The 17,843-nt window shown below is 34.5% G+C and overlaps 2 protein-coding genes across 3 annotated transcripts in view; one reads left to right on the top strand and one right to left on the bottom strand.

Moving 5' to 3' along the window:
- LOC149796091 (selenoprotein S-like) overlaps positions 1 to 17,843 on the bottom strand; it is a 65,701-nt gene that overhangs the window by 16,950 nt on the left and 30,908 nt on the right. The window lies entirely within an intron of this gene.
- On the top strand, positions 7,535 to 13,173 carry LOC149796092 (uncharacterized). Of its 2 annotated transcripts, none has more exons than XM_089964188.1 (2): positions 7,535 to 7,612; positions 12,544 to 13,173. In XM_089964188.1, exon 2 carries the CDS (start codon positions 12,556 to 12,558, stop codon positions 12,895 to 12,897), a length of 342 nt encoding a protein of 113 aa, XP_089820314.1. In that variant the 5' UTR covers positions 7,535 to 7,612; positions 12,544 to 12,555; the 3' UTR covers positions 12,898 to 13,173. The 2 variants fall into 2 exon arrangements, with proteins under 2 accessions (XP_089820314.1, XP_089820315.1); XM_089964189.1 differs by lacking the exon at positions 7,535 to 7,612 and adding an exon at positions 9,258 to 9,386.

The following is a 17,843-nucleotide window of genomic DNA, read 5'->3' on the forward strand; positions in this document are numbered from 1 at the left end:
TCTTAATAAGGGAATTCATTCCAAAGTTATGTATACTGGTCTTAATAAGGGAGTTCATTCCAAAGTTATGTATACTGGTCTTAGTAAGGGGGTTCATTCCAAAGTTATGTATACTGGTCTTAGTAAGGGGGTTCATTCCAAAGTTATGTATACTGGTCTTAGTAAGGGGGTTCATTCCAAAGTTATGTATACTGGTCTTAGTAAGGGGATTCATTCAAAGTTATGTATATTGGTCTTAATAAGGGGGTTCATTCCAAAGTTATGTATATTGGTCTTAGTAAGGGGGTTCATTCCAAAGTTATGTATACTGGTCTTAGTAAGGGGGTTCATTCCAAAGTTATGTATACTGGTCTTAATAAGGGAATTCATTCCAAAGTTATGTATACTGGTCTTAGTAAGGGGATTCATTCAAAGTTATGTATATTGGTCTTAGTAAGGGGGTTCATTCCAAAGTTATGTATACTGGTCTTAATAAGGGGGTTCATTCCAAAGTTATGTATACTGGTCTTAATAAGGGGGTTCATTCCAAAGTTATGTATATTGGTCTTAACATTTTGTGACTAAAATCTTTTGAGGAACAAATTTATGTCATAACACTGATACAGCACAACACTGGTTATCTGGATGCCAATTATCTAGATTATTCATACATATAGGCTATTATTGTGTCCCCTAAAACATTTACCACTTATTACAATGTACATGTGTTTATATTTATTACAATATATATGTCTATATTTATCACAACGTACATGTGTCTATATTTACAACAATGTACATTTGTCTATACTTATTACATTGTTCATGTGTCTATATTTATTACACTGTACATGTGTCTATATTTATTACAATGTATATGTACCTATATTTATAACAATGTAAATTTGCCTATACTTATTACATTGTTCATGTGTCTATAAATGAAACTAATATGATGATCATGATGCTAAGATAAAACAAATGGAATAAAAAACAAACACAAAGACAATCTCCTACAATTACAATAGTATTATAAAAAAAACACAAACACAAAGACAATCTCCCACAATTACAATGGTATTATATATAAAAAAAACACAAACACAAGCACAAAGACAATCACCTACAATTACAATGGTATTATAAAAAAACAAACACAAACACAAAGACAATCTCCTACAATTACAATGGTATTATATATAAAAAAAACACAAACACAAACACAAAGACAATCTCCTACAATTACAATGGTATTATATAAAAAACACAAACACAATGTCCTAAAATTGCAATGGTATTATAAAAAACAAACACAAACACAAACTCTTACAATTACAATGGTATTATAAAAAAAACCAACACAAACAAAAACAATCTCCTACAATTACAATGGTATTATATATATAAAAAACACAAAGACAATCTCCTACATTTACAATAGTATTATATATAAAAAACACAAACACAAGCACAAAGACGATCACCTACAATTACAATGGTATTATATATATATAAAAAACACAAAGACAATCACCTACAATTACAATGGTATTATATATATAAAAAACACAAAGACAATCTCCTACAATTACAATAGTATTATATATAAAAAACACAAACACAAACACAATCTCCTACAATTACAATGGTATTATAAAAAAACAAACACAAATACAAACACAAAGACGATCTCCTACAATTACAATGGTATTATAAAAAACAAACACAAACACAAAGACTATCTCCTACAGTTACATTGGTATTATAAAAAACAAACAACACAAACACAAAGACAATTTCCTACAATTACAATGGTATTATAAAAAAAAGAAAAAAAGTTATCTTCCTAATATAAGAAATAAATTTATTTTATGCCAGGCCATGATTTACAGGATTTTCTGCGAGATGGCTGCCATGGTAGCCATATCTGATGTCAGAAAAAATACCCTTTTCATTAAAGGATCAACTCAGTAAGGGTTCGAACCAGTGACCTCCTGCATCTGAAGCAGACACTCTAACCACTTAGGCCACCGGAGCAGTTGACAACTAGAGCAGTCTTTTCTGTGAAACCACAAATGCATTTAGAAGTAGTAATAACAAGATTTTCAAGATGGCCACTGTGGCAGTATAGGTGGCGCTCTACAGTTTTGTATTTTACAAAGGGTTAGGATTTTAAAGAAAAAGAATTTCCCTGGCTTTCCTCACTCGTTATACTGGCTATTTAAAAAAGACCTTGTATATCTTAGGTATAATGCAAAAAACCTTTAATTCCCTTTATTTTGGTGTATGATTGATGGGTGTACTATGGGTTATAGAGTATACAGCTTGGCCTTACTTCAGATGTGCACCTTTCAAAAAGTGCTAGCTCTACTTGGTCATTTTCACTTCCTGAACTTCAGAGGTAAATTGTATAAAAAAGAGCCGATAACTTTTTTTACATTTTATATATCTGGTAATTCATTCATTGCACTTTCAGAAGCTGGTATTGTCTAGTCTGGCAAAATTCATTTTCCCTATTTTAATAGCTGCTATGTATAGTGTACTTTAGACTAATTCAGGCTGATTTTTTAACACAAGGGAGCAGCCATTTTAGTTAGCAGTGTGCTTAAATCATGTAAAATTTCCAAAAGTACAATATCCAAAAGAAATATCATCCACATTACATTAATGTAGCATAGAGGTATGCCAACATTCTCTCCACTGTGCATGTTTTAAATGCGAACTACTTCACCATACATACGTCACTCTCTCAAAAGTACATATTATCTGGTGAGCACCCCCATAATGAATGTTCATGCAGCACCATTTTCATTTAGAATTAACCAGACCAGGGGTCAGCAACCAAAAACGTGTGCCACATGGATGCACATCACATGGTTTTGTGTGGCATGCAAAGGGCAGCAAAAAATCTCGATTTTAACAGTGTTACTCTCTTACTGGTGGCACACCCTCATTCATTTTGTAATTAAGATGGAAAAAAGTGGCACACTATGTAAAAAAGGTTGCTTAACCCTGAGCTAGACTATGAAATGAATGTTTGTATGTAAATTCTCAGGTTAGTCCATCAAGTCATTCAAAAGCAGTAGTGATAATACAGTGGTATTAATGGATGGACAGACAATGGATATACAATGGACAGATAACAAACAAAAGGCCATCTCACATTCTCTGGTCTAAGGCCATTAGAGCTGAAATTAAATCATAAATGACTTCAAATCTGGTACTATATTTAGTCCCAATCATGGTTTTTATTAAAGTAACTGCATGTGTCATATAAGAGAAAAAAATACTACAAAAAAGCTAGATGTAAAACAAAGGGACTTAGGTTCTACTGAGCAAAAAGAATTTCTATGAATTCCAGGTAAGACCATTTCTTCCTTTTAGCTGTCAAGTGTTGAAACCATCTCTGATATTCTTCAGCAATAACAAGATTTTCAAAGCAGCTGCTGTGGTACACATATTGTATGTCAGCTTGGCACTAGGACAACGTGGACATCATTTGAAGTCTTTTGATAAAACCTAATGTCACAAAAATCATGCCTTCAAGGGGAATTGTTGTTTTTGTTGTTGGGTTTAACGCCATTTTTCAGCACATGATAGGTTATTCATGGCGGCCAGTATTAATGGTGGAGGAAGAACCCGGGAAAAACCTGGAAAGAACCACCGACCCACGAGAAGCTACTGGCAAGCTTTCTCACATACCCACACTGGCTGAATCCGAGACTCGAACCCACACAGACAGAGGTGAGATGGAAGTGATCCATGATGGAGAGCGCTTTAGACCACTCGGCCACTCGGGGCCCCTTCAAGGGGAATAGTGACAAGGATGTTAAGACAGCCATATGGAGCAATATTGGACGAATGACTGGCATCATGATCATTTAGGACCTTCTAGATATCATACTGCTGAAAACCCCATGTAGATATAGCCATGTATTTGGAAAGGGAAGATATAACAATATTTTCAAGATACAACTTTCCACTTGGAGTAGCAATATCAAGAATTTCAACCAGGCTGGACATCACTTCAGTACCATTTTTATTTAAGACCAACTGGACAAATGAAGAAGACTTTTGGTGAAAACCACAAAACAATAAGACTTTTCCTCAAGGATTATTAAGATTGCTGCCATGATAACATAATTTTTCTTTAGGACCCGCTAGACACCATAAGAAGTATTTCATGCTGACAAGGTTTTCAAGATCGTTGGCATGGTGGTCATATCAGACACCATAAGAAATCTTTAGTGATATCTCCATGTTGATATGTTCATTCATTCAGGAGAAGTAGCAATAAGATGAATTTCAAGACGGCCATTTTCAAAGACGGTAAATTACACATCGTAACAAATCTTTTAGTGAAAACCCCATGCTGATATGACCATCCATTCAGGTGGAGTAGGGATAACAAGATTATCATGCTGGCCACTGTGGTGGCCATATTGAATGTCCAAGTAGCACCATTTTCATGTAGAACCAACTAAACCAGGTATGAGTCTGTGCAGGTAGTGAAGGAGGTGTGATATCAATCTTGTGCTAACAGACTTATGTGGACAACAGGCAATGGATGACAGAAAATGGACAATAGACCATTTCATAAGTTCTTCTGGTGTATGACCAATAGAGCTAAATAAAAAATGTTACTTGGTTGAAAATGAAGTTTTGACTTTTACCATAAATTTGAAATATGAATTTTTCATAACATATATGTACCTTTGACATACAGTCAGACATGGTGTAGTGTTAGGAAAATCTCACAGATCTTTCAACACACTTGACATGCATTCAGATATGGTGTGATGTTAGACTCATAGAACTTTCAACACCTTTCACATGCATTCAGGTATGGTGTGATGTTAGACTCATAGAACTTTCAACACCTTTCACATGCATTCAGATATGGTGTGATGTTAGACTCATAGAACTTTCAACACCTTTCACATGCATTCAGATATGGTGTGATGTTAGACTCATAGAACTTTCAACACCTTTCACATGCATTCAGATCTGGTGTGATGTTAGACTCATAGAACTTTCAACACCTTTCACATGTATTCAGATATGTTGTGATGTTAGACTCATAGAACTTTCAACACCTTTCACATGCATTCAGATATGGTGTGATGTTAGACTCATAGAACTTTCAACACCTTTCACATGCATTCAGATATGGTGTGATGTTAGACTCATAGAACTTTCAACACCTTTCACATGCATTCAGATCTGGTGTGATGTTGGACTCATAGAACTTTCAACACCTTTCACATGTATTCAGATATGTTGTGATGTTAGACTCATAGAACTTTCAACACCTTTCACATGCATTCAGATCTGGTGTGATGTTAGACTCATAGAACTTTCAACACCTTTCACATGTATTCAGATATGGTGTGATGTTAGACTCATAGAACTTTCAACACCTTTCACATGTATTCAGATATGGTGTGATGTTAGACTCATAGAACTTTCAACACCTTTCACATGCATTCAGCAACACCTTTCACATGCATTCAGATATGTTGTGATGTTAGACTCATAGAACTTTCAACACCTTTCACATGCATTCAGATATGGTGTGATGTTAGACTCATAGAAATTTCAACACCTTTCACATGCATTCAGATATGGTGTGATGTTAGACTCATAGAACTTTCAACACCTTTCACATGCATTCAGATATGTTGTAGTATTAAGAAAATCTCAGATCTTTAAACACCCTTGACATGCATTCAGATATGGTGCTGTGTTAGGAAAGACACACAAATCTCAAAACAGCTTTGGCAGCCTCAGACTTCAAGCTTCTTAAAGACCTAGACTAGAAGCTCCTAATAGTTCTTACACCTCCTAAAAGATCTGGTTAAGCTGTCAAAGGCTTCCAACCAGTTTGTCATTTCCCTATTTATCAAGGAATTATTCTCACATTGTTCTGATCTTGATGAATTGCAGTATTAAAGGAAATAAAATACAGGCTTCTATTAGTCTACAGTGTTAATGCAATTATTGAACTCTCCTCGACAAGTATGGATTGCCTGATGACAATATCCACCCCTCTTTCCGATTAATGACAAGCCCAATCAACGAGATGGATACATTACCTCCCTCCAATTTCCAACAAGCATTACAATACAATGATTTTAGGAAAAATAGGATGAAATCTCTAAAATGATGAATTCTATATAGTACATTATTTGTTGAGAGGTAAATGATTATAGCTGATAACAGAAGCTTGCCTTTTTTATGATACAGGTTTTGCACCAAGCACTTGCTGGCGTACAAATCATGCAGTTTCTGAAAGTCACATGGAATTTTAAAAACCAATTGATACTAGCATATCATGGTGCAAATATATGTAGATATCTTGTTTACACCTTCAAAAGCTAGATTAGTTTTATTTAGGGTTCAACTGGTATGGTCTTAAGTTTTTGTTATAGTTTGTCAGGAAGAATCTATCTTTTCTTCTTCTTCTTCTTCCAAGAGAGTGATGAGTGCTTGATTAAATACATATAATAATTAACAAAGGTTATAAAATATTAAAAGCTGGTCTCTTGCAGCTTTGTGCACTCTTTAAGCAGTCAAAGTTATTATTATTATTATTATTATTATTGTTGACATCTTCAAAGAATAGCCCTTATGCCAAACAAACATGGTCTCTCAAGACAGGTGGTCTCTCATAACAGGTCACATCACCATACATGTGTGGTTGATAAATAAGTGCATTAAGTATCTTGTCTCTCAATACAGGTGATCTCTCACTGCAGTGGTTTTTCAAAACTGGTTTTACTGTATTATTATCATTATTATTCAAATTTTGGTGTTCTTAAGGTACTCAAAAACTTCAAAACTCATACAGACAAATGGTGAAGAACATAAAACTTTCATGTCAAAGATGTGCAAAAAGAATCCTTTAAAAAAGTGGCAGAGTGACAGATCTTTTTTCACTCTTAAGAAAGTTCTTGTCATTTTACGTATCAATTACTACACATGATATGTTAACATAACATTCACTATACATTTTTTCTTATGGGTTAACTTTTCATTAAGAACAAAAAACCAGAAAAAGTCAGTAATTTGACTGATTGGTGTCTGTTTGTATAATCTCATGAAAAATTTTTTGTACCATGGCAACATGAGTAAAGTGCCAAGAGACATCAGATCATATAATATGGACTGTTCATAGCAGGATTTAAACCTACCACCCATTGCATGTGAGTCTGGCACATTACCTAACGAGTCATGCACAAATGAAGAGCAAAAACAAAGACAATTATGCCTTTCTTTTTTTTGTACAGTATAGTAAGAGACATCCCATCTATCAGAATAAGATAATGGCTTTTAATTAATCCTGTACATTTAGTACACAGTTACTACAATTTGATATCCTGACAAATTGAAAAACCCAATGAGTTTCCCAAAGTAGCCCATGGCTTGATGTCACGGCCCACGTAAATTCTTATACTTTGCCGCCACTTGGCAACCAATCCCCTGTATCAGTCATAAAGCTGTGCAGAAATTTTGCGCAAAAGTATTGTGCAACTACTATAAATACCATATCCATAAATCACTCTAACTTGGAACGGACAACACTCTGGAAACATCTGGACGTAGGAAAGAACACTCTGAACATTCTGTTAAGGTATGTGGTAATACTTGGATATTGTTTTCTATTCATTGACGTTTTCTTTTCATTGACAGGAGTTTATTTCAGTTTTCTTTTTAAATTTTTACTAAAAGCAGAAATTTTATATTGTCTACATCCCAACGTAAATATCTGAATTAGGTTCTTAATAATATCTTTTGAAAGTCTATCATGGCATTCAATAAGTTTTAATGAATGTCTATAACGGCATTCAAGAAGCTTAACTGAAAGTTAATAGCTTTACCATAAAGCGATGCTTTTTAAATTGGGGCTAATGTACAAATTAAATTGGGGCTAATATACAAATTAAATTGGGGCTAATGTACAAATTAAACTGGGCACTTATGTACAAATTAAACTGGGCCTAATGTACAAATTAAATTGGGGCTAATATACAAGTAAAATTGGGGCTAATGTACAAATTAAATTGGGGCTAATGTACAAAATTAAATTGGGGCTAATGTAAATCCATATTTTTGTTTTCATTTTTAGATTAGAGCCTTCTCATTAACCAAACTGACCAGTACATGTACTTTAAAAACAAATATATTGAAAAGAAAATTTTTAATTAAAATATTTTAATTATTTACATAGATTACTACAATATTCATTCTCATGCTAAATAGGGTATAATAAATGTATCACCTTGACTGTGACATACATAAGATCATTTCTCAGTTTACAAGCAAAGAAATTTTTTTTTCAGTTTTTCTTAATGCTACCAGATTTCAAATATCCATAAATGCTAGTTTCTTCAAACCCTGGGTCAAATTCAATGTAGAAATTGCTACTTGCCTCAAAGACATATTTAGAGTGCACTGGTAACGTTCTACAAAATTTAGTTATTTGTTTCAATAGTTGCTGACCTAATTTTCTCTGTAAATATGCCAATATAACTTTTAGCGAGGAATCAATGAGATATGATTTTATACGTAAATATGCTTATATGACTTTTAGTGAGGAATCAATGATACATGATTCTCTATGCAAGTATGCCCATATAACTTTTAGCAAGGAATCAATGATAAATTATTATATATGTATATATGCCCATATAACTTTTAGTGAAGAATTAATGATACATGATATTCTATATAAATATGCCCACATAACATTTAGCGAGAAATCAATGATACATAATTTTCTATGTAAATATGCACATAAAACTTCTAGAGCAGAATCAACGATACATGATTTGACTCAGCTTACCAATTTAAAGGTGTTAAATATCTGCTTTGCTGTTATGAGTGCTAAACAATAAGATTATGTTGAAATGGTGTGAACAATCAATGCTTGACTCGGCTGTATTTACACATAGTCCTTAGCAGTTTCTGGGCTGGGTTTAAGCAAACAACGCCGCCTCAGACCTGCAGACAGATATTGTGACCAGGTCAGGCATTACTTGCTTGTGTTAAGTTACCATTGGCTGTATTTATATGTCGTAGTCCTTAGCAGTTTCTGGGCTGGGATTAAGCAAACAACGCCGACTCAGACCTGCAGACAGATATTGTGACCAGGTCAGGCATTGCTTGCTTGTGTTAAGTTACCATTGGCTGTATTTACACATCATAGTCCTTAGCAGTTTCTGGGCTGGGATTAAGCAAACAACACCGACTCAGACCTGCAGACAGATATTGTGACCAGGTCAGGCATTGCTTGCTTGTGTTAAGTTACCATTGGCTGTATTTACATGTCGTAGTCCTTAGCAGTTTCTGGGCTGGGATTAAGCAAAAAACACCGACTCAGACCTGCAGACAGATATTGTGACCAGGTCAGGCATTGCTTGCTTGTGTTAAGTTACCATTGGCTGTATTTACACATCATAGTCCTTTGCAGTTTCTGGGCTGGGATTAAGCAAACAACACTGACTCAGACCTGCAGTTAGATACTGTGACCTGGTCAGGCATTGCTTGCTTATGTGAAATCACACATGGCAGTATTTACACATCTGATTAGCAGTTTCTGGGTCAGTATGATACAAATTAAGTAATCTTCTATGCCAATAAGATGGAAAACAACACAGACTCAGATCTGTAGGCAGACAGGTTGGTGCCATTCCATCATGCACATGAAGAACAGGTTCTGCAATGTTTGCTCTACTTATGTTTTCAAGGAACCAGCAAATAAAATCTGGCTTGGTAATCAGAAATCTCAGAGCTAAATTTCTTTGAGACTGAATGTCTACAATCAGCCAATCAGAAATGACCTTTCAAATGTAACCTTATTTGTGATTGGTCAATGCATAATGTTAGGCTTAAACTCAATCCAAATTGTTTTTGATTTGTCAGCACATTATGACATGGCTAATATGGATCTAACCTGTTTCCAGTAAGGTACAAAATATTAGTAAATACTGTGCACTGGTAAATACAGTATGAGTAATGTGAATTTTCCTCCACCATGTGATGCCATACAGTAATGAAGCCCAATATGTATCCTGATTGTGAAACTTCACAAGTAATGTGTTTTCTTATAATAAGCTAAAGAATGGCAAATGAATGATGGAAATAAAACTCTTGAATCTTTGATTCTTAGGCCTGGTAACAACAACTTATAAAACATAACATCCAATCAATATTCCAAAATGCCTGAGTGAGCTAAAATTGATATATATGGAGGGAAAACTGATCAATGAATTTGTGACCCTGTTGACTAATTTTCATATTAAGCTGTACTGAAAAATACCATCTTAGTTTAAGACCCAAGGACTGGTAATCATGGTGTCCAACTTCAGCTACCAGGCTGCTTGCTAATGGTATGTCTGAAGTCAGACAATGCAGCTTGCAATGGGGCTACCAGATTGTTGGGCTATTATATATTAAATTCAGACAGCTCAAATTCCTGGAGGTTATCAGATTTTATGGGCTACTGATTCTAGAAGCCATGATGGCTACCAGATTTCTGAGCTATGGTATATCTACGTCAAACAGTCAGCTTCCAGGAGGCACGCCCAGATTGCTAGTTTACCGTACAGGTCTGATAGCCCAGCTTCCTGTGGGGCTGCCAGATTGTTGGGCTAGTATATACTGAATTTAGATAGCCATACTGTCTACTACATGATTTCAAGATATGTTCTACTGAGCTCAATATAAAACATGAAATCCAGGACTAGATTTCTGCAGAGACTTACTCATGCACACTGAAAACTGCAGACCCATTTTTGACAACAGAGAATTCTGAACCCAAAATTCTGGAGCTCATATATGCAGGGAGTTCCACTTGTTTTGTTTTTTTTACTTTCAAAATAAACCTATAAGAATATTCATTAATAAATAATAATAAGGAAAACTAAAGTTTTAAAACTAACAGCTAACAATTTCAGTTTTAAATGCCTTTTCTGGGCTATTAATTACATTTACTCTGGGCTACCAGGTTTAGTTTTATTTGCTTTCTCTGGGTTATTAAATTTGTTCTGACAATAAGGTTAGTTTCTTGATAATCCAACAGGCAACTATCTAATACTCAAATCTGTCTGACTGAAAATTCAAGGAAATGTAAGCATTACCCAATTTACTATTTCTCATAATGAAAACAAGGTTACAGTGGTATGTTCTGTATGTAAAGAGTCCAACATTGTGGCCTATATATAGTACCAATTACAATTATATTCTAAATATAGTACCAATTACAATTACATTCTAAATATAGTACCAATGACAATTACATTCTAAATATAGTACCAATTACTATTACACTCTAAATATAGTACCAAGTACAATTACATTTTAAAAATCTTACGATACAGACTCAGTTACAAATTCCAGGAAGAAAACCTTTGCAAATAAATTGTAAACAAGTACATGTAGTACAAGAAGATAAGATAAAATAAATGTAAATGTCAAATTATTCAAAAGGTACCATTTATACTTGTTTAAAATTCGAGTCAAACACGCAAACAACAAAAATCCTAATTTGCCATAGCCTAATGTGTCTGCAGATCAGGGTCTATGTTGTTTGTGTGTATGTGATGATTTGGATTTTTAATGTAGCTTTTAAAAAAATTCAGTCATGTTGCTAAGATGTCTGCAGTGCAGCAGTTTATAGTGATGTCTAGCACAGGGGCATCATGCTGCAGACATGCAGCATCATATCCCACCGTGTCATATTATCCTGACACCAGGCCAACGAGTCCTAACAATAACCACTTAATGCTGAGTGCCTAGTGTGGTAGCGGCTAGTACCATTTTCACAAGTTTTTGGCATGACTCAGCTGGGGTTTGAACCCATAATCTTCCACATTTGAGGTGGAAGCTCTAACCACTTAGGTCACCAGAGCAGCCTATGTTGTTTTATCTACTGACTACTCCTAATAAACAGCACAGACCCAGGTCTGCCAGTGCATTATGCAATGACATATCTTGGTCTGTGCAGTTTGCAGTTGGACTAGTTGTACAAGCAAGTATAAATGGTACAGAAAATACATTTTTACGCTGGCAAGTCAACCTGTCACAATGGGTGTTCTAACCAACCAAATTTGTTTTTTGGAAACACATATTGTATCTGAAGAAGTGGATGTTTTATGAGCATTCTTTCAAAGGTTTTAAAGGAGTAGATATAGGGATTATTATAGGGTGTATTTCCTAGATTCTAGACCAATAACAAAGGATAATTGACAGCATGAGACATAACAAGATCTTCCAAAATTATAACAATGGAAGAGGTATCTCCTATTATTTTGTCTTCATTGTACAAATGCTCTCTTCCAGATGAAATAAAGACAGTTCTGACAAACATTTTGTGACAAAGAGATGGAAGAACCTAAAGAAACCTCTACAAAATTTGGAAGGTTGGATTTGATCACCTTGTAAATTAAAACGGACAATTTAAATGCAAGACCTACATGTAAAATGCATGCATACTGAAAATGCTAAGATTTCACTGTCAAGGTTTGAATAATTACAATACCTCTGAACATCTTTCCATTTCAGAGAGCTATTACCATGGTTGCAATCACATGGTACCACTATGTCACATTTGCAGTGTGTCTGGTCCTAATTTCCATTGCTGGGAGAGAAACTGTGGCCTCAGAAGAAATTGACCCTGACCTAATTGATCAGCCAAACCTGCGTCTCCTCCTGAACAGTGTGCGACCGGCACTACTTGCACCACCTAGGGTCTACATGGATAAGATTGAGCCCTATTTACAGAAAAGAGCTTCTGCCAAGAGAGATGGATTCTGGATCTGGATGCCTGCTCAAGGATATGTCTCAGTTCCAAGGGAAGAGGTTTCAGGTGGCACCTCCAAAGGATCTTCAACCTCTAACCTCCTCAGATATGGCTAAACCTAAACTTGTGGCAGTCATACAGTAAGCACTGCTTGAAGGACATATGCAAGAAACACCAAAGTCTGTCAGTAAAATGAATTTTGTACATTATTCCTGAGAGAAAATCTGGAAACAGTAATCAACAACAACATACAGCTTTTAAGAGTTAATTAAATCATTAAAAATCATGTGCCAAACAGAGAACTTGAAAAATAGTATCATACAGTTTTATAAAAGATACCATGGTGTTTTTTTTTTAATTTCATAATATGGAAATAAAAAACTGAGATTCTATGAAGTTTTCATTCTTTTTTCCTTTTTGTTTTGCAACAGTAATATTCATTTACAATGGTAAAATATACCTTGTAACACATACACAGATACAAGCTCTTTAAGCCATTTAATTATGATGGTAAAGGTGGAGTAAAATGAGTAACACATTAATTTATACAGTCTTAAAACTATTTAAAAGAAAAAAACCACCACCACATACAACCACTTCCTATTATAATGAATTGTATAAGTAATTTTTCTGTCCATATAATGAAATTAATGTTTGCTGACTGATTTCTCTGTATGTCTGTCCCCCTATCTGAATGACCTTTTTCTCTAGCATTCCCTTTTTCACACAAGGTACTAGGGGGCCCCGAGTGGCCGAGTGGTCTAAAGCGCTCTTCGTTACGGATCACTGCCATCTCACCTCTGTCTGCGGCGGTTCGAGTCTAAGATTCAGCCAATGTGGGCATGTGAGAAAGCTTGCCAGTAGCTTCTCGTGGGTCGGTGGTTCTTTCCGGGGTTTTCCGGGTTCTTCCTCCACCATTAATACTGGCCGCCATGTATAGCCTATCGTGCTGAAAAATGGCGTTAAACCCCACAACAACAACAACAACACAAGGTACTATAAGACTTCTTCTCTGCCAAATTAACTGGGGCTTTATGGAACAGCTGCATGCAAGAATTATATAAAGGAACTTGTTGTGTGTGTGTGTGTGGTGGGTATGGGGGTTTAATAATTATTACTCTTGCAGGAAGTTTAGATGACTGGGTGACAAGTAAATTGGGAATGCTTATTTATGCAGTGCCATTTCAAAATGTGATTGATTCCTGACAAAATGTGAAAGATATACTGTGTCAATAAGATTTTTTCTAGGTGGTACTGGCACTTTTACATAAAACTTCCTCCTTTTTATTTTCACTGAGGGACCTCATTTGACATGCCTAAATTTACTAATTGTAATGTCCATTTCTGGCAAAGAACTAATAAGGGTTTTTAAGTGATACTGATAATGAGAACATACACTGTAAAATTCAGCATAGTTAATACTGCTCTCCCATGATGCAGAGAGAACTCTTCCTCACACTTTTTGAAAAATGATTAATGTCCACAACTTGAACTTTGAAAAGGTTATCTAGCAATATGTAATTATTCTTTACAATGTTATCTAGTGACATGTAATTATTCTTTACAATGTTATCTAGTGATATGTAATTATTCTTTACAAAATTATCTAATGACATGTAATTATTCTTTACAATGTTATCCAGCATCATGTAAATATTCTTTACAATGTTATCTAGTGTCGTGTAATTATTCTTTACAATGTTATCTAGTGATATGTAATTATTCTTTACAAGTGTCATTCTTATCCACTCTTATTTTTTCCTGGGACAGAAATCTATGCTATATGCATAAATAAAAGATAATAATAATAATAATAATAATGAGGACTTTGTATAGCGCCTAATCTTTACAAGCTCTAAGCGCTTTACAACATTAGACAACACCTATATCATAAAAAACATATATAATGATATGATTACAAAAACAAACACCATAAAATTAGATCAAATAATACACAAAAAATCAGTTTCAGAGTAAAATGTTTCTTGAATCATACTTACTCGACCATAATATCTAGTCAACCATAATTTATGAGGGTAGCAAAACTTATCAAAATGCGGAAGCGGGGTCATGAAACTCCGAAAAACTATTTTTAGGGTCATAGACAAAAAAGGTTGGAAACCACTGCCCTTTAGATTACAGCTCTTGAAAGTACAAGCCAGAGAAAGTTTACTCTGACCTACATCCTATAATATCAGTCAGGGAATAGTTGCACTCGAATTGGATGCTGGTACTGACTGCTCTAACCTCATGAGCTGAAATGTATCATAACTTCATTTGATCTTGGATCAATTCTCTGTATGCTGAGCAGGTAACCTATCTTATGCAGGATGACAGAACCTCAGCTATCAACCTTTCCATCTTTCAAATTTAAAAATAGCAGAGAGCTCACTATTTGCACTGACCATTCCTGTAGATGATCCAATGCTGAAGGGTCTGACATGGAAATAGATTTCACCAGAGGACTGACTGCCTATAATCAGGAGCCTGTTCTTGGCAAAACAGACTGAATTATCCCAACAAAACTGTTGATAGTTTAAGTCAACCAACAAGGCATACATTTCACTGATCCTGTCTGCTTCAACTAAGATGAGTAGGAGAAAAATCTTATACGAGAGATGAACCAACAATGTTCTAGAGTAGTTCAAACGGTGCCTTATTTAAAAATGTAAAACCAACGATGTTCTAGAGTAGTTCAAATGGTGCCTTATTCAACCATGTAAAAACCAACAATGTTCTTGAGAGCAGTTCAAATGGTGCCTTATTCAACTATGTAAAAACCAACAATGTTCTAGAGAGTAGTTCAAATGGTGCCTTATTCAACCATGTAAAAACCAACAATGTTCTAGAGAGTAGTTCAAATGGTACCTTATTCACCCATGTAAAAACCAATGATGTTCAAGTGCATAGTTCAAATGGTGGCTTATTCAACCATGTAAAAACCAACAATGTTCAAGTGCGTAGTTCAAATGGTACCTTATTCAACCATGTAAAAAGCAGGATGCTAACTTCTTTACTTCAGAAACCATAGCAGAAAGTTAGTTTTTTAGGCCAAGAATTTCTTATGTAACGAATGTGTGCTTGCTCACACCAATGTGAGAATGTTTCCCGCTTCACCTAAAACAACTGGTTCTCCTAGCTATATACTCTTACCAAATCTGACTTCAAACTATTATGCACTTTGTGACATACTATGATAGACAAATGGATGAACATGTACTGCCCCCACCCCCACCACATATAATACAGCTGAGGCACAAAAATGTATGATATTATTGGAGTCACATTGTACTACTTTAAATGTCTTTGATGCCAAAACCTTCGTATAGAGTGCAAATATTAATTACTGTATAGGAAATCATTAAAGAGAAACTAGAACAGTCAACTGTATTGTCTGTAACTTTATTTTTTCAGGCATATATACAATTATACATAAAATAAAAGACCCAAGTGGGGCCTGATACTGCCCATTTCATTTACATAATTGAACAGCTGACCATTTCACTAAGCAGGCTTACATAGTACTGTAGGAATACAACCCTCTGTAAACCATCTCCCAACCTTAATGTTGATGTTACTTATTTTACTAAAGCCTCATAACAATTGTTAATTTGCTGTATATAAAGACACAAATAATAGACACTGTTTTTAGTCAATCTTTCCAACATTTAGGTGATATTCACGTATTAAACAAAATTTACTGAAAATGGATTAAAAAAATTATAGTCTCTTGAGACAGACAACAACCAATCAGATACATCATCACCTAATTCATATGGGGAGATCTCACTTATTGCAGTACATGTCAAAAACCATGGTGATAAAACTTATTTACCAAGACTGAACAAAGTCAATCAAAATGTGTTCTCAATAGTGATAGCAAGCTCATCCAATCACATACAAAAATTAACTCATAAATATGCACTGATACTGCTAATTATTCCATTCATCCAATACACGTATAACACTACTTAGCAAGTTTGATCAAAATCTGATGAGAAACTGAGCTGATAGTCATGCTCAGCTTATCAGATGCCAGATCATTCCATTAATATGCACAGATCATTCCATTAACATGCACAAATCATCCCATTAACATGCACAGATCATTCCATTAATATGCACAGATCATTCCATTAATATGCACAGATCTTGCTTGTAATGGCTTTTTTGAAATCTTGATGATATGAGCCTACTTAACAATTTTAATCAAAATCTGGTCATAAAATCAGCTAATCAAACACATGAGAATCTCACTAACAAGCACAGGATTATGTTATATTCATCCAAAATCTTGATGAGACTTGTCTATTTATAGGATAGTCTATTTATAGGATAGCCTATTTACAGGATAGTCTATTTAAAGGATAGCCTATTTACCAATTCTGATCAAAGATACAGTCTATTGAAGGGTAACAAGTTCAGACAACTGGATGTGTATGTGAAGGCTTTGCTCATAATAAATATCATCAGGCATCTTGAGTAATGTATACAAGTCCATTTATTAAGTATCATGAAAATCAGATTAGAAATACAATCTCAAAAGAGGCAACAAATCAGATGCAAAATCACCTCTTACACACACATTATCAAATTGGCATCGGATCTTGACTATATAAGCTTGTATTTCAAGCTTGATCAAAACTGGATCAGAAATATGGCCTTTTTTAATATATCTTTAACAGAATTTTAGGATCTTTACATTTAATTTGTAATCTGGTAGTGTTTCTGGATAAAGTTTATTTGGAAGGTTTTATCTTCCTAACATTCTTGTTGGCAAGTATTTATATCATAATCAACACAAATACCCAAAAATTTCAGACACAATATTTTCAACAGTTTATTATATTTTAAATTGTTAAAAAAATTATGGAAATAATGCAAATCTTTTAAAACAGATGAAAATTATATATTTAAGCTGGAATGTAACCTGTAATAAAAAAAATGGTATTTGAATGATCAACTCTCTGGCAGTGAAACCACTCTAATTATCCTAATTATCAAGGGATTAACTGATTATATGATTACCCTAATTATCAAGGGGATTAACTGATTATCTGAT

This window comes from Sinohyriopsis cumingii, chromosome 7 (assembly GCF_028554795.1).
Source record: "Sinohyriopsis cumingii isolate HCF-2022 chromosome 7, ASM2855479v2, whole genome shotgun sequence".
NCBI lineage: Eukaryota > Metazoa > Mollusca > Bivalvia > Unionida > Unionidae > Sinohyriopsis > Sinohyriopsis cumingii.

What these genes read in the sequence shown, in the direction of transcription:
- LOC149796092 (XM_089964188.1), top strand. Translation starts at nt 12,556, where the DNA reads ATGGTTGCAATCACATGGTACCACTATGTCACATTTGCAGTGTGTCTG.